Source organism: Balaenoptera physalus (genome assembly GCF_965194825.1).
Source record: "Balaenoptera physalus genome assembly, chromosome: 3".
NCBI lineage: Eukaryota > Metazoa > Chordata > Mammalia > Artiodactyla > Balaenopteridae > Balaenoptera > Balaenoptera physalus.
Genome location: NC_138890.1, coordinates 21,919,127 through 21,946,446, shown reverse-complemented (window position 1 = coordinate 21,946,446; position 27,320 = coordinate 21,919,127). Strand labels below are relative to the sequence as shown.

Genomic DNA, 27,320 nt, shown 5'->3' with positions numbered 1-27,320 from the left:
CTTCAATATCTCTAGCTTGGACTTCTGTCACTGACATGGTGTGGGCATCTCAGAGCCTTGACTCTTTTACCAGTTGATCAAGTCCCGCATGAACCATGCTCAGAAGGGCCCCACGCTTGCTTGCTTTCATGCTCTGCTATTGCTGTCTTGAAATTCTTAATGATTTTATCTTTGAACTTACGTTTTGTAAGTAAAATTTATGGGACAATAAAATATACGCATGAGCAGAGGAGACATGTGCAATATGTGTGTCTGCCACCATTCCTGCTGCCCCATTCACATCTAGTTTTCACCCTGCTTATGGTGTGCTTTCCATGACATGCTTATTTGGTACCCATTTGGAGTCTTACTGAGTTCCACCAGAATTTTGTGCTACTGGTCACATCCAAGACTAAGTGAAGGTGTTAACAGCTCCGGGAGGCCATGCTTTCCATCTGAATCTGAACTTACTTCTAACACAGAAAGAAAGCAGTTGTTTTTTAAGAAACAAGAATGTCCAAGGAATCTTATCATATCCTTTCTTACTCGTGTTACTTCCCAATATTAGCCAAACACTTCTGCTGAAAAAGATGAAAAAGAGAACAGAGAACAACCCATAGAACCCTTTTAGGGCTCACCCTAATCTAGTATGATGTCATCTTATCTCGATTCTAGCTGAAAAAAGAATTTACTTGGGCACATTCACAGGTTCCAGGTGAACATGAATTTGGGGAGGACACTATGCACCCCAGTGCAAATACTTTCAACAACACTTTTTCTTTGCAGTTTGAACAAGAGGCACTGTAGTTTCATTTTGCACTGGAGCCCACACATTATGTCACTTTTTACTGTTAGAGCCCATGTTGGAAAAAGGGGCTTCATGAGACAGCCAAGTGAGTCTGTCAACTGAATTCTAGAATTATCCAGACTTACACACTTTGTTGCAGCAAGTTGGTTCCAGGCAAACCCATGTGAAAGGGGTGTGTCCACAGTGGAGCAGAGAACTTTTGTCTCTCTATCACCAGACTCACTCCCAAGATGAAGGAAAGAAGAGCTTAGCAAAGCATGGCCAGTTATTCTTCCTAACTTTGCCAGTCAAGTAGGTCACCTCACCCAGCCAGTGTCAGTGAATAGAAGAGCAGGGACGTTAAAAGTTATACTAAACAAATTCCCTTCACATGGAGGTACCATTAGGAACGAGAAGGGCAATTGTCACTAATGCTTCCCTGGTTTTTTCAATCTCTTAACCCACTCAACTATGCCTTTAAGCCTGTAATTAAGGGAATATCGCTCTCCCTTCAGGAAAAAGAATAGACCTTTATCAGGACAGTCCTGCTCACACTTTTATGGGGCTACTCATTTGAGTGGCCTCCGGGAACTGCTGGTGGACGACTTAGAGTTTCATCCCAGAAGTCTCTGATATGGGTGAGAAATTGCATTAATTTAAATTAACTCCAGGGCTACTCATATCCAATGATCAGAAGCAACTTTTTGTTCTACCAGCCATCCACAGCACAGCTAACCACAGAAAGTTGATGAGGTTAAATGACACACTAAGGTTAAATACATAAAAGCATCCAGTAATACAATTCAGAAATCATAGAAATGTTGCAAATTTGAAAGTACACCTTTGCCAGTATCAAATTCTTCACAGAGAAATTAAAAGGGCACACATTAAACGCTCTTATGAATTAAGGTCCCAAAGTATTAAAGCCCAATTTTGAAATCAAGTGTCCTTGTTACTGTGGGTTAAAAATCCAAAGTCCTAAATGTCCATAAACAATCCTCCCAAATGTACATTTGGTTCATTCTCAGTGACAGGGCTTTAACTGCCTGAATGGGACTGAGGGCTCCTTCAGTATCTGTAGCTTGGACTTCTGTCACTGACACGGGTGTGGGTCTCTTAGGGCCTTGGCTGTTTTATCAGTTTATCAAGTCTCTCATGAACCATGCTTTTAAAGAGTCTAAAGAGTTCCTAAGATACAATTTGATTTTACAGCACTATCCCCAAAATTTAAAAACAATCTCAAAAGCAAGCCAATCCCCTACTCCTAGAAGAGTGAAACTAGGCACATTTTTGTTCCCAGAATCCAGTACAGAATTCGACCAAAGAACATAGCAGAAACTCAATGGCATTTGAGAGAAAGATAAAGTCTCTTTCGTTTTAGCCTCACTAGGATGTCCATTAGTCTATGCCATTTATTTGAAATTTCTGACCTGCCAACTTAGAACCAGGAGGAATCTTTTAGCCTGACGTTGATTTGTCACTATGAATTTGCCATGTGCAGTGCACAGCCCTGAGCATCTGTCACACGTGGACTCTTGAGTTATCCTTCCTCCTTGATGACCTTGTGGTTCACACTGCAGTACTGAACTGATTATGGCTTCTGTCGAGTGACATTACACCTCCAGTTCTGATGCATAGATTTGACAGTCCTATGCCGCCATGGCCATTTTCACTGCCTCCTGCTATGGAACTGCGTAGACCAAAGGGCTTTAAGAGAACATTTCTTTCTCCAACATAATTGACAAATCCAGTGTCAGCTTGGGTCCACATGTAAAGGGAGTCACTTGAGCCTACGGTAGACCATATGTGTCAATGCCGACAAGTTCTACAAAACAGGTTTTCCTTACAATTGAGTCTTTGTCTCGGTCAAGCCTGCTTGGGAAAAACTGTACCTGAAGAGTAAGGCAAGGTGGACGGCTGCCTGAGACTTTCCTGCCCTGTAAACTCCTGCACACTCTCAAGTCAAGTGCCAGGTAAAGGTCTCTGTAAACTAAAGACCCTCCAGGTGCCTTATTCATTCCGCTCCAGGTATTGCTCAGTCACCTGCCACTCCCTAACGCCCCTTTCCTTTATGTCAGACTTTTACTTAAGTGGCTCTAAAGAAACAGCCACTCTCCCACGCCATAAGCTGCAGCCATCAGCCAAAATCAAAGTATCTTACGGCTGGTATAGTGGGTTGGATGGTGGCCCCCAAAAGGATATACCCATGTCCTAATCCTTGACTGTTACCTCGTTTGAAAAAAAAGGTTTTGCAAATGTCATTAAGGATCTTGAGATGGGATTTCCATCCTATATTATCTGGATGGGTCCTAAATAGAATGACAATTATCCTTATTATACAAGAAGGGCAGAGGGACATTTGAGACAGACAAAAGAGAAGATACAGACACAGAAAGGGGGTGATGTGACGACAGAGACAAAAACTGAGTGATGTGGCCTCAAGCCAAGGAAGCTGGCAACCACCAGAAGCTGAAAGAGGCAGGGATAGAATCTCCCCTAGAGCATCTGTAGGGAGAGCAGCCTTGCTGACACCTTGATGTCACACTTCCGGCCTCTACAACTGTGAGATAGTAAATTTCTATTGTGTTAAGCCTCCAAGTTTATTAGTCTCCCAGCAAGCACGGAGGACACTTATACAGCATGCATTAAACCTTTTCTAGGCTTCAGCAGTTTACTGCACAAACCTAAATATTTTCAAACAGTCAAAGGTCTCAACTTCCCACCATACATTAAAGACCAAGACACTAGACTACCTTCCTTGGCAGTACCAAAATATTTTCCACATGGACATTTTCCTCTCCAAAATGTCTGCTCCTTTCTTTTTATTTCTCAGTGTTCCCAGGTAATGCACCAAATGTTAGGGTCTTTTCATTACCTTCCAGCAAGTACAATGCCTTAATTCCATTTGGTTTGGAATAAATTAGGAAATAAGAGAAAAGAGAAGAGATGGAGGGCCGAATATTCCTGTTACTGTGGATAACTCTAGCTTGAGAATCCAGTTTGAACTCAATGATCACATAACGGAACCCCAGAATTGGGCAGATTTACTAACTCGTAATACACAGAATGAGAGAAACAGTAGACACTCACTCACACTCTCAAGGGAGAGAACAGAATTAGTCAAGGCAAGCATGCTCACTTAATTCTTTTCAAGCTTTCTATATAAGTCACTTGATCACCCTGGGGCAGAGTCAGTAAAGAAGCAGGGCTGAAATGACCCTAAGAGCTCTCTTGACGGGACTGAAACACCAGGAGCAGGAAAGGAACATTCCCTCACTCCCCACCACCACACCCCCAGCAGTAAAAAATGATCATCCACATTGACAATGTAAAAGAAATCAGAAACTACGCTAACTCTGATTCACTCTCAGTATACCAACAGCTAATCAGGAGCCTTGTACAAAAGCATCTTGATTAGTTGCTAATAAAACTCTTTAGAAGCAGACCCCTCCACATGCCTCAAAGGGAAGATGCAGACCTGTATGCTTCAGGATTTTCTCACCAAAACCCCACACAATTTCTTTACTATTCCAGCCAAGTATGGCCTAGCCATACTCTTATCCCTGTTTTTCTTGGTTTAGTAATAAAGAAACATAGATGGAAATAGAGAAGAGATATCAGGTAGAAAGATATAAAATAGTGGGGAAAATAATATAAGTAAAGTCAAGTACCACCACCATTTACTAGAAGTGAACTTTGAGCACCAACATTAATATTTTTTCCTGTTATATCTGTAAAGTGATAATAAGTAATATGTACATAACAATTTTCAATTTAATCAAATCTCATTTTTATAACTAACTACTTCACAACAAGTAACATGCTAAGGCAGCATCAATAGATGAAAAAAGGTAGTCCCTGGCCCCAAGGAATGTCGCCCAGGAGAACACAGAGATATGTAAAAAATACAATCACAATACAGTGTAGCGAGTGCAACAGTCAGGCGTGCAGAAGTGCAAGGGTAGCAAAAAGGAGCGTGTGATCACAACACTAAAAAGAAGAGTGCACAAAAGACATAATATGTAAATTGAGTTTTGAAAAATGAAGTGGGTTTCCCAGGTGCCCCATAGGGAGAAAGGAATTCTCGGAGGAGGGAAAAGCATAAATGAAGACAGTGAATTGTTCACATAATCCAGAAGTGAAGTAGGCAATGGCAGGAGAAATGATTGGACACAGGCGTCATGAATACTTGCATGTCTGCGTTTTAGCAAGTCCATTCTAAAGGAAACTTTGAGGATCAACTCGGGGGTGGGGGGCCGCGGGGGGACAGAACTAGTCATTCCTGCAAGAAACAGTGTACAGTTGTGCAAAACACTGGAACCAGTTTCTACCAACCCACCAAAAAAAACGACTTCAAAGGCAACGTGGTTATCACAGGAAGGGCTTGTTTTTGTGTTTTTTTCAGTTCATTAGGCCTCACTTAAAATTCTGATTCCACAATGCACTTGCTTTGGGATCTTGAACAACACTCATAACCTCTGCAAGTTTCAGTATAGTAAGTTTATGTGATTACCTTCATCTGTAATATCCCTGTGTTGCAATCTTAATTAATTAAGATTAATTCATCTTAACCTTAATCTCAAGTTCAGGTCAAAGACTAGTTCCTCTGTGACTTCTCCTCTGAACTGATTCAAAAGCCTTCTCTCCTGTCCTCATTTGGCTTCTCTTCTCTTATGGAATCTCATAAGAACGTCTACGACCTCTTTGGGTTTTTGTTGTTGTCGTTGTCTGTTTGTTTTTTAATTGAAGTATAGCTGATTTACAATGTCGTGCCAGTTTCAGGTGTACAGCACAGTGATTCCGTTTTCAGATTCTTTTCCCTTGTAAGTTATTACAAAATATTGAGTATAGTTCCCTGTGCCATAGAGGAGATCCTCGTTGTATCTATTCTATGCCTTCTTGACCGTAGCACTTGTTGTCTGTATCATTTTTATGTCTGTTGTGGCTTTGTGACTGAACAGGAAAATTTTCTATTTGTTCATGTCCTGGCCTTTCCTTAAAAATGTGTTCATTTATCTATTTCATATTTATTGACTACATCTTAGACACCGTGTTAGCTGCTTGCTCTAGATGTTAGTAAAATATAGACCTTCCCGCTCAAAGGGTCACAGTATTTGTGGGAAAACAAAAAAGTGAACAACCTATGTCTCAAATAGCTTTGTACTTCCCGAAGAGAACACACCTCATAGGTACAATAAATATATGTATTATACATAAATGTATAAATAGTTAATGGCATTAAAAACTTGAGATAACTGCTTTTCTATTCTGAGGAAATGATGATTATATTTCACCAGGAGCTCAATACCACTCTGAGAATGAGGGCTTAACCCCCATCCTTACTCACTGCATCGCTTTCTTACATGAAAATAGACAAGTCTCTACATACTCTCTATAAAAAGGCTTATCTGGCATGAATTTCAGGTAGCAAGAAGAAAAATTCAAGAGGTTCAGAGAAGCATCCAGAAGCTCAGATGATTGTCTGGCACTAATACAACTTGCTTGACAGAGCTGTAAATCTCACAAAATTAGATGATCTTTTAAGAATTTCAAAACCTCCTGCTATTAATTGGAAATCCTAGAAGAACAGCTTCTTTTAAACTATGCTGATAATATGCTTTACAGCTTAATATTCAGAAGCCTATGTTTTGGCTAAGTGAGCGTCAGGAAAGAAGGAAACTTGTGGTTTAGCTCCATTTACTCCGGAACCTCTGGTCAAAACATCTGCTTCTGTGCTCAGCCATCTTATCATCTGTACAATGGAGGCAACTCTAAGAAAACATAGTTACAGAGATGTTGCACAGCTTCATGTGTCATTGTCTTCATTTGTTTCAGAAAACCAATCACATCTAAGCTACGACTGAAAGAGTGCAATGTTATTTGGGGTCATCTAGTGCAGCTCTGTCAAAGTAAAGAAAAGGAAAGGGGCCTAGAATAACTATAATTTTCCCAAGAGGACACAATTATTTTATGGTAAATCTGGGTCAAGAACCCTGATCTCTTTGATGCCATTCCATTGTTCTTTCGTTGGGTTCTGAACAACCCAGAGAAAGAAAGAGAAATAAAATTCCTATGTGCTGGGTCACTGGTACAGGACGTGGCAAGATTGGAATTGGAGAACTACATATTAACAGGTATCTGGGAAATTCTTCAAACTAATTGAGATATATACCAGGTACATAAAAAACAGTATGTGTTCTCAAGATGATTCTGTGGAATGAACAGAACTGGTAACTGAAGGTGTGTGTGTGCTGCAGTTCCAAACAGGATGGGTGAATTCTTGTTTTCTGGCACCTTGAAGACTCCACCCCAACATACATATTAAAATAAAATTAACATTTCAACTGGGTCATATTTAATTCTGCATGCTCCTGTAAGTCAGCAAAATATTCCATATACCATTTAAGTTGTCACTCACTTTTTAACTTGATTTTTAATTTCTAAAGGTCTTTCCAAACACAAAACAGAGGTTGGAAAATGGTATATGGGAAGCTGCAGAGATGAAATAAGCTTATTTCATTTGGCATAAAGATGAATACCCAAACAACTTCTTCATAGCTGAAAGTGTCCAAATCTGCTATCTTCATTTTGTAGTCAAGGCTTCCGGAAAAATATGCTAACGGATTCCTAATTACCCAAATGCCCCATATCTGTTTCAGTAAGTATCATTATATATTATGGAAATTTTTCTCAGTGACAGAGAAAGACATCCTGGCTGAACATCCCCCTGCCCATGACACAGAGATGATGGTCTCAAGCTATCTTGAAGGCGCTGGAGCCTACTTTATCCGTTACTAATATTAACGGAGGACAAAACTTAATATTCTGTTTGCTCTGTATTTGTTAAATCACTTCTTCCCTTCATTAAAATGGATGGCCCATAATTGAGTCTGTAGTGTGTGTATCATTGGAAACTGAACAAATTTTTGTTGGTTTTATTAATGTCATAGGTTTCTAGGGAGGGTCTACTCAATAACTAAGTCTAGTTTCTCAGTTATCAATAAATTATGATGTAACTTTGAATAAATTAAGCTCATCATAAAGGAAGGATACTGATAGTTGCTACCACCCCTTCACTGAGGGGCTCTTGCAAAGCACTAAATAAAGTAACAGAGGTGTATATGCATGCATATATTTTCAATGATATTTGTACACACTTAAAAAGAACTCTACAGAATGCATTATAAAACTCTTGATGCTGTGTGTCCCTAGTTCCCAGCTCTCTCATTAAAACTACTTAAATGAACAAAATCGTATCTCTTAGGATAGCTATCAGAGTACTCCAAATACTACTTCTTGCAGTACCCTGTCCCAACCATTTGCCTTCCTCTTCCCATTAGTCCTTAATTCAGAAACCCCAGAGATTTGTTCATTAATTTATGAACATATTTCTTCATTCAGCCAAGAAAATTGATTGATCCCTTACCAAATTTCAGGCACCCTTCTTCAGTATGTTTTATAGGCATGTTCAGGAAACACAGCAGTGATCAACACAGATGAATATAGCCTCTCTCGAGCTGAGGGGAGAGACAAAAGTAAAGAAGCAAATATAAAATCATAAGTTTAAATATGTAAATAAAAATTAAATAAATGGGTAGAATAACTAGTATATCAAGTAAGTGCTGGAGAAAAACAGCAAGCAGGGAAGGGAGATGGAGATTGTTAGCTGGTAGGAGGAGGCTGCGATCTGAAAGTAAGTGATCAATGAGGGCTTTCTGGGGAAGATAAAATTTCAGAGGGAACTTAAGGTTGTGAGAGGGAGCAAGGTGCATATCTGGGAAGTGAATAGTACAAGCATAGGGAACAGTCAGATGGAAGGGCAATGAGGCAAGAGTGGGTTTGGAGTATCCAAGGAGCAGAAAGGATGTCAGTGTGTGGAAAACAGAGGGAGCAAAGTGGAGAGGAGAAGGAAACAGTCAGAGAGGAAACAGAGGCCCAGATTTCTAGGGCTGTGGAGGCACTTTGAGGACTTTGCTTTTCCTGTGAAGAAGCCATTGAAGATACTTGGGTGACATGATCTGACCTGTTTTAATAGGATCTCTCTGGATGCCATGTTGATTAGAGACTGTAGGAGAATAAGGACAAGCCCCAGCAGACCAACAGTTGATTCAAAGAAGTGATTTACTCAAAAATGCGCCTCCTCCTCAGTGAGGACGCAGAGCCGGGATCGGCAAATACTGGCCACAAATCAAATCAGGCGCTCAGCCTGGATCTGTGTGACTGTGAGCTAATAATGGTTCTCACGTTTCGAAAGGTTGTTGAAGAAAAAAGGGGAGGAGAAGCTACAGAAACTGTATATGGTCCACAAAGCCTAAGACATTTAAAATCCAGAAAATGCTTTCCAACACCTGATGGAAGGCATCTGGCTGGTAGGAGGTCCTCAGCAAAATTTGGAAGAGGAATACATGAGCCAATTAGTTCCTGAAAACATTGTAAAGTGATAGGTGTCAAGAAACATTTATGCCTTCACCCTTAACCTTCACAAATGATGCCATTTCCATTCAGCTATTGAAAAATATATTCTGGATTTCAAAACAATAAACCAGAAGGCATTTTCTCACATAAGCAAGGTCATAAACAACTGTCAGCTAAAGTTGAAATAGCAACAAATCAAATAATAACAAAAAGCATTTTTATAGATTTTTAAACCTTATAAAGCATTTTCATGTTCATTATCTAATTTAATCCTCAAATCAACTCCATGAGATAGTTATTATTTTCCCATTAGAAATGACCACATATTAAATCCTTAGTGATTGCTCAAGAAAAGCTGAAATCTTGGGTGTTACATCTATTAATGCCAGGGTTGGGTGTTTTCCCATGGGAACACTGGATGCTAAAATCAACAGGGATTTTCAGCGCAAGATGGCAGACTAGGAAACCTTTACTTTCTATTCCTCCTGAAACCATGTTTAAATAAAACTGTAGAAATACCAAAATTAAGCAACCAATAAAAGCCAAGACATTGTGGAAGTCATCAACCACAGAAAGATTTCAACACATTTTGAGAAGGCAAACAATGAAATGGAGGAGCCATGAATAAAATAATTAAGAAAAGACTACCCTAAGTAGGGTCTGCACAAAGCCAGTCAGCTTTTGCTGAGCTCTGGTTATAGTCAAGGGCAGAGGAAAGAAGAGGGGCTGAAAACAAGGAGACAAAAATCATTTTAGGAACAAAAGTTCATTTAATGAGCTCCAGGGAACACTCAGCCTGCTGCCATACAAACTCATGAATTACAATGGATTGCTGGTAAGCAAGACAAGAAAACAGGGAACAAACAAAACAAACAAAAATCAGGACATTGTTTCTTACTGAACTCTTCTCAAATGAGATCAAGGAATTATGGTTCAATGCCACAGCTGTAAATCATTTCTGCTCCTGGAGAGGTTAGAAAGGGCTTATAATATTTACCCCTTTTTTTCAGACAGAATTTAGGTCTGAGCAAAACCTTTTGTGTCCTCAAACCTCAAAGTTTCTTGGGGATGTAAGTCCAAATTAGCTGTCACATATCATAAAAAGAATCTCATGGGCAGAGGGTCAAACTAATTTTGGAATATATGAATTATGCCCAGTGTTATTTTCAATAGATTTTAAACTAAAATATATAAATAAATTTTTACTGATCTATATGACTCTGGGTTCTGAAACTTCTACATGTCACATGCGTGATACAGAACACACAATGTCAGCCCCAGGAGAGAGAAAACACTCCAATGAAGCAAGCCAAAGAAACAAGTTTCAAACAAGGTAAAGTGATGTGTAGACCAGGATTTTTCAATTCTTTCCTGTCATGCTGAAGCTTCCAGCTCCTGAATAACAACACATGTTTCCCTTGCCCTAGACACCCAAGAGTATGTCTCCTCTCTTGGGCATAAGAATCGCTAGAGTTACATATGTGTAGTAAACAGTGGACCCAGCTGGCATACTCACAATGACCAAATTGTGTTGATCGTACTTTAAACCAATACGTCGCTCCACGATGAAGTTGCAATAAATGATATATTTGCTTTCCAGACATGAATGAGATGCCTTACTGGATATACTCCAGGAAGGCCAGAGAAACTGGAATAACTTACTGGTGAATTTCTTTCCGGATAGCCCATGATTTATCTAGAATATAAGCTTTACATATCTGGATCCTTCAAACTAGACCAAAGGGAAAATCTGGGCTGCAAGCCTCAATTAGAAATGTGGGGCGCTGCTATGCTGACAGCTGGTGCTCCCTGACCTGTATCTTCCGAGACTAGAACCCAGTGTGGTGGATGAGCAATTCATGCGTTGAACAAAAGAAGACCTCCTACAGGGCAGTGTATATGTTCATCACACGTATGGCACTTAGGGCTAAGTACCATAAGGGCCACAAGAAAAAAAAAAAAAAGTAACACATGAAGCATATATGATAAGGAGGCGCCACAGTCCAGAGCACGAGCTCTGGAATCACACAGGCTTGCTTTGAATCCCGGCTAAGCCGCTACCATCTGTATACCCTGAAGAACAGTCGAAGGTTTAAATGTTGTTTTACCAAATTTCGAAAAAGAAGTGAAGAAAGAACCTATCTGTCAGGAAGGGACATCGTGGGGTGCAGCACCCAGTCGGGTCAGGGCTCTGCATCCCCTGCTCAGAAACCTTCGCCACCTGGCTCATGGTGATGCTGGCAGCTGAGCAGCCCTGGAGAAGGTGCTCCCGTCATCAGGCCTCGCAGAGAAGCTGGGGAGGTCCCTGGAGGAGGCGGGCCACAGCCTGGCAAGCTCTGGGTGCCTCCTGCACTCAGCTCTGAACAGGCTCTGGCCCCTGGGCCCCTTGTGGGGGAAGGGCTGGCCGATACATACACAGGGCTGAGGGGCCTGCAGAGCCGGTGCCCAGGCAGGGTGAGCTCTGCAGGAGAAGGCTTCCACAGTCCCCAACAGTCTCCGCATGGTGGCCCATCCGGTGCCAAACACCTGTCACCCACAGCGAGAAGTCCCAGCCACTAGAAAGTCCAGAAGGGGTCGGGCTCTGGGGCCCCGCCCTTTGCCCTCGGGCCGGGCTTTCTCCACGGGCTGGGCTTGCATGCGCCCCCCGCCCCACCCCCTGCCCCGCCCACCCTTTCTCTGTGACGAGTACAATGGACATGTCACAAGCGCCAGGCTGAGCCATCCAGTGTCCAGTGCGTGCTAGACCTTGAGAGGAGGTGAAGCTAAGGAGAAGCTCTCCCAGTTTCACACTCTGTTCTCGGATCGCTTGGCGCACAACTGGTCCTACATGGGCAATTTACTAAGCAAATTTCATACCTGGCTCCACCACCGCCGCCGGCCCCGCCGCCCGCCCCGCCGTGGGGCCCCGGTGGGCTGTCACCCGCTGGTTTTGCCCTCCTGGGAGGCTGCCACATCTGACTGGGACCACCCTGCTGCTCCAGCGCCTGCCATCTGCCCTGAGCAGGGAGTCAACGTCAGGAAGCTGGTACCATCCAGTCACCTCCCACTGAGGAGACGGGGGCTGGGGAAAACAGGGGCAGAATGGAAAATGACAGCCTGGGAAGGAGGTGAGAAGAGGGAGGTGAAGGCCCCACCCCATGCCATGGTGTCCTCTGCCCCAACCGCATGCTGCTCCCTGCTGCTGGAGAAGCCAACAAAAACAGTGCTGGGTGAAGACCACCGGCCCAAATCACCAGGCTCACCGATGTCTGGGAAGGAGCTGCAGCGTGAAGAGTCTTCACGCATCCCAACAAGAAGCTCCTCTTCCCTGCTATCTACCAGCAATAGGCCCTGGAAGCGGAAGATTCCCCTGCCGCTTCTTCTGCCGCTGCCAAGGCTGAGGTCGCCCCCGTCGGGGAACGAGGCACTGACGTGGGATCGAGGTGAGCTGCCCCCTCCTCCTAAGCTTCCGTGCTTAGCTGCTGCCAAAAACCCAGGCACCTTGGAGAAGAACATTCAGTGTCACTGGAAAAAGATCCCCAAGAATATAAGGAAGGTCCAGCCACCGTCCCATGAAAAAGAACCTCCAACACCCATCTGTGTAGATCCTACCCCTCCTTTATACTCACCTACCCCTCTTCCAGCCCCTACCATCGATCCCCCTATTGTAACTGGGCAGCCCATGACTTCTGTGGCAATCCCTTCCACCAGCATGGTCACGGCATCTGGAAGTTTGACCTTGCAGCCTAGTGTCTACACGGACACTACTGCCCCTTCCCAAGCTGTCATTGTTAGGTCTCCCCCAGGTTTCAGGGTGGAGCAGAGGCACCTTACAGGGATACCAGTGTCCATCACCCTACCTGTGCCGATGGTCCCCTGCGCCACCCCCATTTTTAACCATCCCTTTGGCCCCCAAACCAACCCTCAGCCCATATTTGGGACCTCTGATGGGCAGCAGAGGGGCTCTCTCCCTGGTGCTCCTGTTTTCTCCAGCCGCCCATTTACGGCTTCAGGTCCTGTTTTCCCCAGCCCCCCATTTATGGCTTCAGGTCCTGTTTTCCCCAGCCCCCCATTTACGACTTCGGCCGGCATCGGTGCTTCAGCAGGCAGCAGCTCTGACACTGTACCTATGGACACCACACCTCCTTCCCAGGCTGTCATTTTCCATTCGGCTCCTGTTTTCCCCAGCCCCACAGTTACGGCTTCAGCCGTCACCGGTGCTTCAGCAGGCAGCAGCTCTGACACTGTACCTATGGACACCACACCTCCTTCTCAGGCTGTCATTTTCCATTCGGCTCCTGTTTTCCCCAGCCCCCCAGTTACGGCTTCGGCCGTCACCAATGCTTCAGCAGGCAGCAGCTCTGACACTGTACCTATGGACACCACACCTCCTTCCCAGGCTGTCATTTTCCATTCGGCTCCTGCTTTCCCCAGCCCCACAGTTACGGCTTCGGCCGTCACCAATGCTTCAGCAGGCAGCAGCTCTGACACTGTACCTATGGACACCACACCTCCTTCCCAGGCTGTCATTTTCCAGTCTGCCCCTGTCTCCAGGCAGAAGCAATAGGCATTTCACAGGGCTGTTCCTAGTTCTGGGAACACACCACCCAGTGGTAGCAATGCCTCAGCCCATGCCTCGACTCTTTTACCTGCAACGCCGGCCAACAGATAGACCAACACTTCAAGCTTCCTTAGACCCAGGTCTCCCATCTCAGGCCACATTGGGGGCCAACGATGGGCAGAGGCCTAACGATAATTTTCTATTGGGAAACCCAGCAGCCTCAGCACAAGATAAAGTCCTAGTCGCTCCTGCAGCCTAGCCACTGCGAGTCAGCAACATGCAGTCAGCTTTGCCAGCTTCCCTATTCGCCACCACCAGCAACACGCAGCCGGCCTTTGGCGACAACCCAGGCATTCTCCCCAGGGCTGTGTCCGTTGCTACTGGCTTTGGAGTTGCCACCAGGATGCCCAGTACTGGGGACAGTGGCTCGCTCTTTGCCGATACCACACCGGGCCCACTGTTCAGGGGACCTGCAGCCCCTACGGCCGGTGGGAGCCTTGGAGTCGGTGTGTCAGCCCCAGGCCTCACTCATTCACAGGCATCCAGACCACTTAACTTTGGGGCAGGACTAAGTGGGGCACCCAGCACCGCTTCTGTTCCTACTTCGGGCCAGACAACCTGCCATCTACCTGACCACGGCAAGGCTGCTGCAGTAGGAGGGCCAGGCACTATCCCAGCATTTGGGAACATACCCGATTCCACCTTAAATCCAAATACCTGGGGCCCACCTGGGCTGAATACAGGTGGTACAGTGATGGCAGGGGACAACACCATCCCCACGATGGGAGGCCCTAGTGTTTCCACTTGCCGTCACTGCACACAGGGCCCATCTGGACGTAGAAAATCTACTTTTAAAAGTTCCATCACCAAGGAGAAGAAATCTGTGTCAAGGGACATGTCAGTTTCCACCTTCCATCAGAGCACACCACATCTGTTGCAGTTGCAAGTGTGGTCATCACCCGTGGGTTTCAACACACTTCTAGTTCTGCCTTATTTCCAAACACAAGGGGCCCACCTGCCCACAATCCAGGTGGTGGCCATCTAGGAGGGAACAACATCATGCCCATGACTGGAGGACCTGGTATTCCCGCTTACAACTGGGACCCACCTGGCCAATACACAGGTGGTGCGGATGGAGGGCACAACATCTCACCGGTGCTGGGAGGCCCTGTGTCAATAACTGCCATCAGACTTGGAACCCATCTGTGCTGAGAACCGGGGGGGGGGGGCATGGGGGACAGCACCACACCTGCTGTGACTGGATACACTTCTGGTGCCACATTCATACAAAGCACCTGAGGCCCCCCCCGGTCAAAACCCAGGTGGTGCCATGGGGGATAGCAGCATCCATACTTAGAGAGGAAGCTCCACTCTCAGGAAGAACACTGGGGTCCCCAAGTCAGGACACCCCTCTGACTTAGACGAGCCAGCATTGTGTTTGCAGGCCCCTGGTCAGGGCAGCTGTGCCTGTGCTCATAGGAGTCTGGCAGCCTCATAACCTGCCCAGGGCTTCATAGGAGCCACCAGCGAATTCCTTTCTTCTATGAAGAAACTCAACAAATGAAGAGCAGATCTTATTCTGCAAACTGTGTGTCACCATGAATGGACTTTGCCTCACTGGAAAGCGGCTCAGCCCCTTTAAGTGAAACTTAACCTCCTCTCTTCCTACAGCAAGCCGGAGGACCACACCTCAGGGGTGTGTGTGTGTGTGTGTGTGTGTGTGTGTGTGTGTGTGTGCGCTGGAGGGTGAGGAGCATATGAGCCCACTTCAGAACTACACCAGACTTGAGAAGCTCCAGTTAGGAGAATGGAAGACAGCTGCCTGTATCATCCACTGTGCCATCCCTGGCTTGACTGTTAACTTGGCGGACCCAAGTTTTCCCTAGACGTGGAACTGGCAGGATGCCCACTGCTGTTTTCAGATGTTTCCTCTCCCCCTATGCATTTGCCTCAATGGGCCTTTCTCTTTCCCAGCTTTATGTACATATATATATGTCAATAAAACCTTGTTCGTATTAATCTACTTCTGATTATGTGTCTTTACTCACTGACTCAGCTGTAGAGGAAGAACTGACATATGTGAGTGGTGATGTGGGAGCCAGACTTAAGACACCAAAATTTTGTGTCCCAGTGACTGGGATGTGGAATTAGGCACACATTACGGCTGCACGTGCTGACTCCTGAAATCTGTTTTCAGTGTAACGAGTGACAATCAGGAGGAACTAAGGTCCAGAGGAGGGAGAGATGGGGTGACTCACCCTGGCTTCTCTATATGTCTCTCTGTCCCCTCACCACTCCGACCACACTGGAGGCTAGAGAATCCCTGATGTGTGATAAGGAACCACACTTAATGATTGTACTTTTCAAAAATGTTGAAATGTCTTTTGGGGTATCTTTTTATTCAATTGAGACTTAGGCCAGTCAACTTCATATATTCCCTTTACACCCAGAGAGGACAGATTTGGCATCCAGGTCCATGTGTCTAGAGAAACAAAGGAAGAGTTCATACCTGCTCTGTAATTATTGAAAATTTAAGTTGACCTCAAATGTACCATGTTGCTTAAAATAGCAGAAAAGATCCTCTTTAATAACTGGCTTGGCTCTGAGCTAACCCACTAAAATATCAAATCACAAGAGTGACAATTGTGCCCAGTTCTGGCTGGCCCTAGAGTTCTACTGGGCCTCAACTAGGTTTAATAATGGCAAAATTCCTGAGTCTGTGCAGCCTATCTTCCAGTTGGAAGGGAGAACAGAAACCCATGTACATTCTCTGGTAGGTTCGCCAGGAATAAATGCTATGGAGATTAAGCAGTATATGGTGAGGTGAGATTGTGGGCAGAGAGGAGCAAGGCTTTCAACCTAAACGGTAGACAGGATAAGTCTTCCTGGGAAGGTGGAATTTGAACAGTCTAGAGGGAGGCAGATGAGTCAGACATCTGAGGGAAAAGCATTCCAGATCATGGGAATAACCTCTGCAAGGCCCAGAGGAAGGATGCCAGTGTCCTCAGGGAAGAATTAGTAAATAATGTGGCTGGAATAGAGTCAGCAAGTAGGAGGGAGGGAAGGAGGAAAGGAGGACAGAGGAGATGTGTGTGGAATTCCCTGCATCACCATTTATTGACTGAGTGATCACAAACAGTTAATTCAACCTTCAAGTGTTTCAGTGAACTCAGTGCTTTTCCTATGGCCTATTGACCTCTCAAGAGTTTTGGAAGGATAAAATAATGTAGGGAAGTGACTTATAAGCCACTGTTACTGTTCTATACATAAGGATAGATGGATAGACAGGTAGATATAGATAGACAGATACATAGATAGATAGATACATAGACAGAGAGATAGACAGAGAGAGAGATAGAGATAGATAGATAGACAGATAGAGAGATAGATAGATAGAGAGATGGAGAGATAGACAGATAGATAGATAGACACACAGATAGATAGATACACAGATAGATAGATAGATAGAGAGAGAGATAGACAGATAGATAGGTAGAGATAGATAGATAGATAGATAGACAGATAGAGAGATAGACAGAGACATAGATAGAGAGATAGATATAGATAGATACATAGACAGACAGATACAGAGATAGAGAGATAGAGAGAGAGAGAGAGAGAGATAGAAACATAGATAGATAGATACAGAGATAGAGAGATAGAGAGAGAGATAGATACATAGATAGACATTAGATAGATAGATAGATAGATAGATAGATAGATAGATAGATAGATAGATAAATAGAGTTAAGGACTGAATTTCTGTGCCCCCCCCAACCAAATTCATATGTTGAAACCCTATCCTCTTATGTATGATGAAATTAGGAGGTGGAGCCTTCAGGAGGTAATTAGGTTTAGAAGAGGTCATGAGGGTGAAGCTGCCATGATGTGATTAGCTCTTATAAGAAGAGCAAGATACACCAGAGCTTTCCCTCTCTACCATGTGAAGAGACAGCAAGAAGGTGGCCCTCTACAAGCCAAAAAAGGAGGACTCACCAGGAACTGGATTTGCCTTGATCTTGGACTTCCCAGACTCCAGAACTGTGTGAAACGTCTGTTGTTCAAGACACTCAGTCTATGATATTTTGTTATAGCAGCCTAAGCAGACTGATACAGATAGGTAAACAGGGAGATAATGATTGATAGATGATAGATAGATAGATAGATAGATAGATAGATAGATAGATAGATAGATAGACAGACATACATTCATACTCACTTCAGTGACAGATGGAGATACTGCACATATATGTATGCTTAATGAATTCCTTCTAAAGCTTTCACTTGGCAATTCAAATGGGAGATCCCCTTTTTAAAGGGAGCATAAAAGTGCTTACTTTTATGAAGTACACAGGTGGAAAAATATAACAGCCTAAAAATGCACAGCACTGAGCCTAGTGCAACATTTATGAGATTAGACCTGTAAAAACAAAGAACACCATCACAGAGAGGCTTCCAGACTCCTCCAGGCACCCAGGCGCCTGATTCATTTACTCTAAGTTGTTTGTTACGGTTCCAGAGGATCAAAACTCCTGCTCCCGAACCTTTTCTGTTCTGTTCTTTTTTAGATTCCATATATACGTGTTAGCATATGGTATTTGTTTTTCTCCTTCTGACTTACTTCACTCTGTATGACAGACTCTAGGTCCATCCACCTCACTACAAATAACTCAATTTCATTTCTTTTTATGGTTGAGTAATATTCCATTGTGTATATGTGCCACATCTTCTTTATCCATTCATCTGTTGATGGACACTTAGATTGCTTCCATGTCCTGGCTATTATAAATAGAGCTGCAATGAACACTGTGGTACATGACCCTTTTTGAATTATGGTTTTCTCAGGGTATATGCCCAGTAGTGAGATTGCTGGGGCAGGACAGGAATAAAGACGCAGACGTAGAGAATGGACTTGAGGGCACGGGGAGGGGGAAGGGGAAGCTGGGACAAAGTGAGAGAGTGGCATGGACATATATACACTCCCAAATGTAAAATAGATAGCTAGTGGGAAGCAGCCGCATAGCACAGGGAGATCAGCTTAGGGCTTTCTGACCACCTAGAGGGGTGGGATAGGGAGGGTGGGAGGGAGACACAAGAGGGAGGGGATATGGGGATATATGTATATGTGTAGCTGATTCACTTTGTTATAAAGGAGAAACTAACACACCATTGTAAAGCAACTATACTCCAATAAAATGTTAAAATAAAAAACAAACTCCTGCTACCTGGCTTCAGAGAATCTCCTGCCCTTGTAGTCAGAACTGCCTCCCAGAAGCAGGGTTGATATCCAGGTTGCTTCTAATAGTTCCACACCTTCTCTCCGGGGTGCCTGGCAATATTATCAGGGACAATTTTTAATTTTAAAAACTCATACTTCTTGGCTTTTTATTTTTGAAAAATGGCCTTCAAAGCTGATAAGAACGATCCTGATAAGGAAAGCATTTAACAAATGTATGAGAGATTTAAAGATAATTTTGAATTTCATGTTTTGATGCATTTACACAGTTGAAGCTATTTCTAAATAAATTAAAGTATTTTTAATGAAAATAATATATGAACATGATAGCAACTCAAATAATACTGAAATTCAACCCATCTAACCCCAGTTCCCCTCTCCAGAGACAGGTTTTCGCTACTTCAGTGTCACCCCCATAATTCTAAACATTATGTTTATCCTGCTATATCCATTTTAGATCCATTTTAACACCCTAACATGAAGGAGGAAGATAAACCCCTACCCCCACTACTACTCATCACTCTTCTTTTCCAATACATCATATTCATGTCATTACTCATGCTGCTTCTCTTTTGTAACTTCATGGAGTTTTGCTAGCTTTATTGATGGGAGAAGTGGTAGCATAGTAGCTAAAAGCACTGGATCTGGACATGGACCACATGGCTTGGAAGCTTTCTTCCTCAGTTAATTAGCTCTGCAATCCTGAGTAATTCATATAACCTTCCTGGGCCTCTGTTTCCTCACCTGTAAACCGACGAAATGGATGATACCCATCGCACGGGGTTGCTCATGACGATGCAAATAATAATAAGGCATTTGCAGCCTTTAGTATCCAACACCCAGAAGCTCTCAAGAAATATTAGCTCTAGTATATAGCTATACTCTCAACTTTCTTATGGTATCAACTTTCCCCCTAATCTCATCATTTTCTTTCTGCCTGAGACTATTTGTGTCCCCACAGCTCTCTGTCTTTCCTCTCCCCTTGTACAGCTCACCTTCTGTCAATACCATGTTTGTTTCGTTTGTCTGTGCTGATCACATTTACATTTTCTTATGCAATCACAGCAAAGGGTCCTGTGTTTTATCTACAGGTTGACAACAAGGGTTGAAAACCAAGAAGTTATATTAACTATTTAAGTTTTGCTCAGTCCTGGGGACAAGAGTATGGTAGGACTGTATTTTCTTCTCTCTAGGTATGACGCCCCTACTTCTGTCGTTACTATCAATTATTTAAACTCATGCTATATTTTCGTTTGCTTTTGACTTCAACTATTATCCTCTCCCAAGATTTCATTACTTTTCCTAAAATTTGACCCACCTTCTTCTTTTTTTCTCCCTGCACTATTTGCCCATAATAAATTATTTTTTAAATTTTCAAATTCAATATTGTTTCCTTGGCTGGGTCCCATCCTATGCCAGAACGCTTGTCCCTCCCCTACTCAGTTTGGAAGCTGTAAGACCAAAGTAAGGATAAGATCTTAAAAGAAAGGGGACCAACTTGCTTTTAGGCTAGGCCGGATGGTGGCCTCAAAGAACGAGTTTGGGAGCGTTCCTTCCTCTGCAATTTTTGGAAGAGTTTGAGAAGGATAGGTGTTAGCTCTTCTCCAAATGTTTGATAGAATTCACCTGTGAAGCCATCTGGTCCTGCACTTTTGTTTGTTGGAAGATTTTTAATCACAGTTTCAATTTCATTACTTGTGATTGGTCTGTTCATATTTTCTGTTTCTTCCTGGTTCAGTCTTGGAAGGTTATACCTTTCTAAGAATTTGTCCATTTCCTCCAGGTTGTCCATTTTATTGGCAAAAAGTTGCTTGTAGTAGTTTCTTAGGATGCTTTGTATTTCTGAGGTGTCTTTTGTAACTTCTCCTTTTTCATTTCTGATTTTATTGATTTGAGTCCTCTCCCTCTTTTTCTTGATGAGTCTGGGTAATGGCTTATCAATTTTGTTTATCTTCTCAAAGAACCAGCTTTTAGTTTTATTGATCTTTGCTATTGTTTTCTTTGTTTCTATTTCATTTATTTCTGCTCTGATCTTTATGATTTCTTTCCTTCTGCTAACTTTGGGTTTTGTTTGTTCTTCTTTCTCTAGTTTCTTTAGGTGTAAGGTTAGATTGTTTCCTTGAGATTTTTCTTGTTTCTTGAGGTAGGCTTGTATAGCTATAAACTTCCCTCTTAGAACTGCTTTTGCTGCATCCCATAGGTTTTGGGTCGTCGTGTTTCATTGTCATTTGTCTCTAGGTATTTTTTGATTTCCTCTTTGATTTCTTCAGTGATCTCTTGGTTGTTTAGTAACGTATTGTTTAGCCTCCATGTGTTTGTGTTTTTTAGGTTTTTTCTCCTGTAATTCATTTCTAATCTCATAACGTTGTGGTCAGAAAAGATGCTTGATATGATTTCAATTTTCTTAAATTTACTGAGGCTTGATTTGTGACCCAAGATGTGATCTATCCTGGAGGATGTTCCGTGCCCACTTGAGAAGAACGTGTAATCTGCTGTTTTCGGATGGAATGTCCTATAAATATCGATTAAATCTATCTGGCCTATTGTGTCATTTAGAGCTTCTGTTTCCTTATTTATTTTCATTTGGGATGATCTGTCCATTGGTGTAAGTGAGGTGTTAAAGTCCCCCACTATTATTGTGTTACTGTCGATTTCCTCTTTTATAGCTGTTAGCAGTTGCCTTATGTATTGAGGCGCTCCTATGTTGGGTGCATATATATTTATAATTGTTATATCTTCTTCTTGGATTGATCCCTCGATCATTATGTAGTGTCCTTCCTTGTCTCTTGTAACATTCTTTATTTTAAAGTCTATTTTATCTGATATGAGTATAGCTACTCCAGCTTTCTTTTGATTTCCATTTGCATGGAATACCTTTTTACATCCCCTCACTTTCAGTCTGTATGTGTCCCTAGGTCGAAAGTGGGTCTCTTGTAGACAGCATATATATGGGTCTTGTTTTTGTATCCATTCAGCAAGCCTGTGTCTTTTGGTTGGAGAATTTAATCCATTCACGTTTAAGGTAATTATCGATATGTATGTTCCTATGACCATTTTCTTAATTGTTTTGGGTTTGTTTTTGTAGGTCCTTTTCTTGTCTTGTGTTTCCCACTTAGAGAAGTTCCTTTAGCATTTGTTGTAGAGCTGGTTTGGTGGTGCTGAATTCTCTTAGCTTTTGCTTGTCTGTAAAGCTTTTGACTTCTCCATCCAATCTAAATGAGATCCTTGCCGGGTAGAGTAATCTTGGTTGTAGGTTCTTCCCTTTCATCACTTTAAGTATATCATGCCACTCCCTTCTGGCTTGTAGAGTTTCTGCTGAGAAATCAGCTGTTAACCTTATGGGAGTTCCCTTGTATGTTATTTGTCGTTTTTCCCTTGCTGCTTTCAATAATTTTTCTTTGTCTTTAATTTTTGCCAATTTGATCACTATGTGTCTCAGCGTGCTTCTCCTTGGGTTTATCCTGTATGGGACTTGCTGTGCTTCCTGGACTTGGGTGGCTATTTCCTTTCCCATGTTAGGGAAGTTTTCGACTATAATCTGTTCAAATATTTTCTCTGGTCCTTTCTCTCTCTCTTCTCCTTCTGGGACCCCTATAATGCAAATGTTGTTGCGCTTAATGTTGTCCCAGAGGTCTCTTATGCTGTCTTCATTTCTTTTCATTCTTTTTTTTTAGCCTGTTCCACAGCAGTGAATTCCAGCATTCTGTCTTCCAGGTCACTTATCCGTTCTTCTGCCTCCGTTATTCTGCTATTGATTCCTTCTAGTGTAGTTTTCATTTCAGTTATTTTATTGGTCATCTCTGTTTGTTTGTTCTTTAAATCTTCTAGGTCTTTCTTAAACATTTCTTGCATCTTCTCGATCTTTGCCTCCATTCTTATTCCGAGGTCCTGTATCATCTTCACCATCATTATTCTGAATTCTTTTTCTGGAAGGTTGCCTATCTCCACTTCATTTAGTTGTTTTTCTGGGGTTTTTTCTTGTTCCTTCATCTGGTACATAGCCCTCTGCCTTTTCATCTTGTCTATCTTTCTGTAACTGTGGTTTTTGGTCCACAGGCTGCAGGACTGTAGTTTTTCTTGCTTCTGCTGTCTGCACTCTGGTGGTTGAGGCTATCTAAGAGGCTTGATGGGAGGCTCTGGTGCTGGGTAGAGCTGACTGTTGCTGTGGCGGTCAGAGCTCAGTAAAACTTTAATCCACTTGAAGGTTGATGGGTGGGGCTGGGTTCCCTCCCTGTTGGTTGTTTTGCCTGAGGAAACCCAACACTGGAGCCTACCTGGGCTCTTTGGTGGGGTTAATGGCCGAGTCTGGGAGGGCTTACGCCAAGGAGCACTTCCTAGAACCTCTGCTGCCAGTGTCCTTGTCCCCACGGTGAAACAGAGCCACCCCCCGCCTCTGCAGGAGACCCCCCAACACCAGCAGGTAGGTCTGGTTCAGTCTCCCCCAGGGTCACTGCTCCTTCCCCTGGGTCCCGATGAGCACACTACTTTGTGTGTGCCCTCCAAGAGTGGGGTCTCAGTTTCCCCCAGTCCTGTCGAAGTCCTGCAATCAATTCCCACTAGGCTTCAAAGTCAGATTCTCTAGGAATTCCTCCTCCCGTTGCCGGACCCCCAGGTTGGGAAGCCTGACATGGGGCTCAGTACCTTCACTCCAGTGAGTGGACTTCTGTGGTATAAGTGTTCACCAGTCTGTGAGTCACCCACCCAGCAGTTATGGGATTAGATTTTACTCTGATTGCGCCCCTCCTACCGTCTCACTGTGGTTTCTCCTCTGTCCTTGGACGTGGGGTATCCTCCTTGGAGAAGTCCAGGGTCATCCTGTCAATGATTGTCCAGCAGCCAGTTGTGATTCTGGTGCTCTTGCAAGAGGGAGTGAGAGCACGTCCTTCTACTCCACCATCTTGGTTAATCCTGGGCCTTGATTTGAACACAAGATCTGTCTCTAAAGTCCACAGTCTTTCCCACAACACTATGCTACTTCTTTTAAAAAGGCCCAATGTATAAATACATTAAGCAATAAAAATTCTAACACTCAATAATTAAGGTAGCTGAAATATGGAAATATGAAAGGTAGAAAATACTAGAGATTCCCTCTACTAAATCCAGACAGCCTAGGTGTTTAATATCTGTAGCAGAATGACTGTACCACTTTCTGTTTACTAATTTCCACTGAATAAATAAAAATATCTACTTCCTTCCCCAAGAGTTAAAGAATGAATCAAGGAGGTATGGACATGACAATAACAACCATCTCATATGTTCATCTCTTCTACCTTCAATTAAACTAATAATGCTTCGGGGCAAGACCATTTCTTAGGCTTGTAAGGCAAGCACTAGGTCAAGTGCTATACACTTTAGTGATTACTATGAGAGGCAGGGAGGAACTGGAGAAAACACAAAACCTTTGGAATCAGCCAAATCTGGATTCAGATCTCTTCGTATTTATTTAGCTATAGAACCATGTACAAGTTAAGCTTCTCTAAGCTTCAGTGTATCCATATGTAAAATGAGGCCTATATTTGGACTTCCTATCAATGTCAGGTTTCTCAAATAGACGATCTACATGCAGACCCAGGCAAGAGAAGCCCCTACCCTGGACCTCAGGCTTTTGGGGGAATTTTATGTAACAGTTTGTTAATTTAACTTAGTATGTATATGGTATGTAGGTCTACATTTATATTTGCTCCAGATCCTGCAGATGTTACAAATGGGCCTGTCTGTATCTACTACTAATAACCTAACATGTGTATTGCCATATTCACTTTCAAATATTACCCTATTTAGTCACACAACATTACCATGAGTTAGGTTTCATTAATCCCATTGTGCAGATAAAGAAACAGATGTGGTGAAGAAACCTACCCAGCGCCCTTATCTTCTATCACCATATCACTCTCTTCTTAACTCCCAAATAGCTGAGCTTCCTTCTCTAACATATTATCAATATTTCACTCTCCAAGACAATATGCCCCTAATCCCTAAATCTACTCCTTATTTTCCATGACCTGTTGGTAGCACCTGATACTGTTAATAATTTTTCCTCTCTTAAAACAACTTTCCCTTTGGTTTCTAAGGCAAGACTATTTCATTTCTTCTCTTAGCTTTTGCTCTTTTTCTGTCTCCTCTTGTTAGAGTTTTGGTGAAGAATGAATAAGATAATGTTTTTGGAGACTGTCAGCATAAAGCATATATTCAATAAGGGGTAGGGTTTCTTTTTAACCTAAAAAGAGTAGCTACCATTTTTAAGAATGGTGTCAACTACTCTAGTTGGTGATACACACACATGCACACACACTATTCCATTTATCCTAAAAGCACCATACAATCGAAGTTCAGATTGGCTGACAAATTAACCTGTATTAGAAACCTGGCTCCAACAATTCCTAGGTTTAGGATACTAAGTCACTTAACTTCCCTGAGCTTCTGCTTCCCCATCGTGTAATTTTATAATGTTCTTGTGAGAATTAAATGAAACACAGGATATAAAAAGACAAAGTACATGGTACACAGTCAGTAAATGTTAAACTCCTTTCTCTTCTTGTTGCTACCAGGTGAATACATTAATTTTTTATCCTTCCCTTGTGTGCATTTCTAAAAACTAAGTCCTTGATCTCTTGACCTTCTTTCTGTACTCTATACCTACACTCTGTCACACTTGGGAGTCCAACTCCTCCAGAAAGATAGTTTTGAATTATCTGTGACCATTTCTAAGTGTGCAGGCCCACATCTCTAAGTTTTGCTAGTACTTTCTACTTGAGAATCCCACTGCATACCATATCAAACTCCTCCTTTCCCTCACAAAGAATGGAAAGCAAAAGACTGGGAGTGGGTGACATAAAATGTTACACAGACAAAATTGATAGGATGCATGATAAAGAAGCTAATTTTATGGTTTCAAGCTTGCCTGAGAAAATTACAAAACTGGAGATTCTCATAGATCATGTCCAAAATTTTCTCCCCTTTTCCTCATTCTTCAGACATGAAACTCTAATCCTTCTATTTCCCTAACCCACAAAGCCAAAAATGTTCCCATTCCATTGAATTCCCTTACATTTAAATGCTCCATTCATCTAACACCTAATAATACTCTGTCGTCTATTACCAATTTCTTACATTTACATCTTATCTTCCAACTATGCTGTAAGTTCTTTAAGGCCAATAACCATCTCTTATACTTTTCGTATTCTTCATAATGCTAATCGACTACTGCTATAAAGATATGGTCAAGAATTCAGAAATTATAAATTAAGATGTTTTCAGACCTTTTTCTGACATGGAAGGAAAACTCTTCAAGTCAAAAGCTGTGATCCACAAATAGAGAAGGTGTGACAAACAGGAAATTTTCTATTTCTCTCTCATGGATTTTAGTTTTGGCTTTCAACAGAAAAAAAATCCTTTAACATATATTTCCTTAGCCATGTGTTAATACTTTATAAATTATTTCCAGGAACTGTACAACCTTTTCTTCAAAAATTACTTATACCAGCATACTTTGGAGATACTGCAGGTTTGGTTCCAGACCACCACAATAAAGCAAATATCGCTATAAAGAGAGTCACACAAATTTTTGGTTTCCCAGTGCATATAAAATTTATGTTTATACTATTACTGTAGTCTATTAAAGTGTTCAAAGGCATTACATCCTAAAAAAACAATATACATACCTTAATTAAAAATACTTTATTGCTAAAAAATGCTAATCATCATCTGAGCCTTCAGCAAGTCATAATCTTTTTAAAATAGTAACAAAAAAGATCATTGATGACGGATCAGCATAACAAATATAATAATAATGAAAAAGTTTGAAATATTTAAAGAATTGCCAGAATGTGACCGAGAGACATAAAGTGAACAAATGCTGTTGGAAAAAGGACGCCGATAGACTTGCTCCATGCAAGATTGCCAAAAACCTTCAATGTGTAAAAAAACACAATATCTGAGAAGCATAGTAAAGCAAAGCACAGTAAAACGAGATATGCCTGTATTTTCTAATACAGTTACTAGTCATTAATTTCTGTAGGAAAATAATTCCTAAAACTATAAGTCTCAAAAACCACACAATGTAGACTGATGTGCTATTTATTAAATATTAAATAATTTAAAAATTTTCAAAACCGAGATGATAAGAATACTTAGTCTAAAGTTTATTAAAAGAAATGGCTTTCTTCTTTGGTTGAATATATTTAATAACTGGGAAAATTTGATTAAATTAATTTTCTTTACTGTGATCAAAATAGAAGAACTGCAGGATAATAAAACTGATTTTGATTTGCTTATTTTACCTGAGTAGCTTTATCTTTCATGCATGAAGGGTAATGAACATGAGGATCTCGTGGCCACTGTCCTGTGAGATAAGGTCCTGTTAT

The 27,320-nt window shown here is 42.3% G+C and overlaps 1 protein-coding gene across 6 annotated transcripts in view; it reads right to left on the bottom strand.

Moving 5' to 3' along the window:
* LOC309658223 (uncharacterized protein) overlaps positions 1 to 27,320 on the bottom strand; it is a 184,892-nt gene that overhangs the window by 22,750 nt on the left and 134,822 nt on the right. Inside the window, exons 2-4 of one of the 6 annotated variants that reach the window (XR_014262059.1) lie at positions 12,424 to 12,661; positions 12,038 to 12,242; positions 8,193 to 8,283 (exon numbers count right to left, since the gene is read on the bottom strand). Coding sequence is in view for 4 of the 6 variants with exons in the window: in XM_082456626.1 (XP_082312752.1) it covers positions 8,213 to 8,283; positions 12,424 to 12,661 (309 nt within the window). In the remaining 2 variants the exon portion in view is untranslated. The other 5 variants (XM_082456627.1, XM_082456628.1, XM_082456626.1 and 2 more) reach the window with 5 other exon arrangements.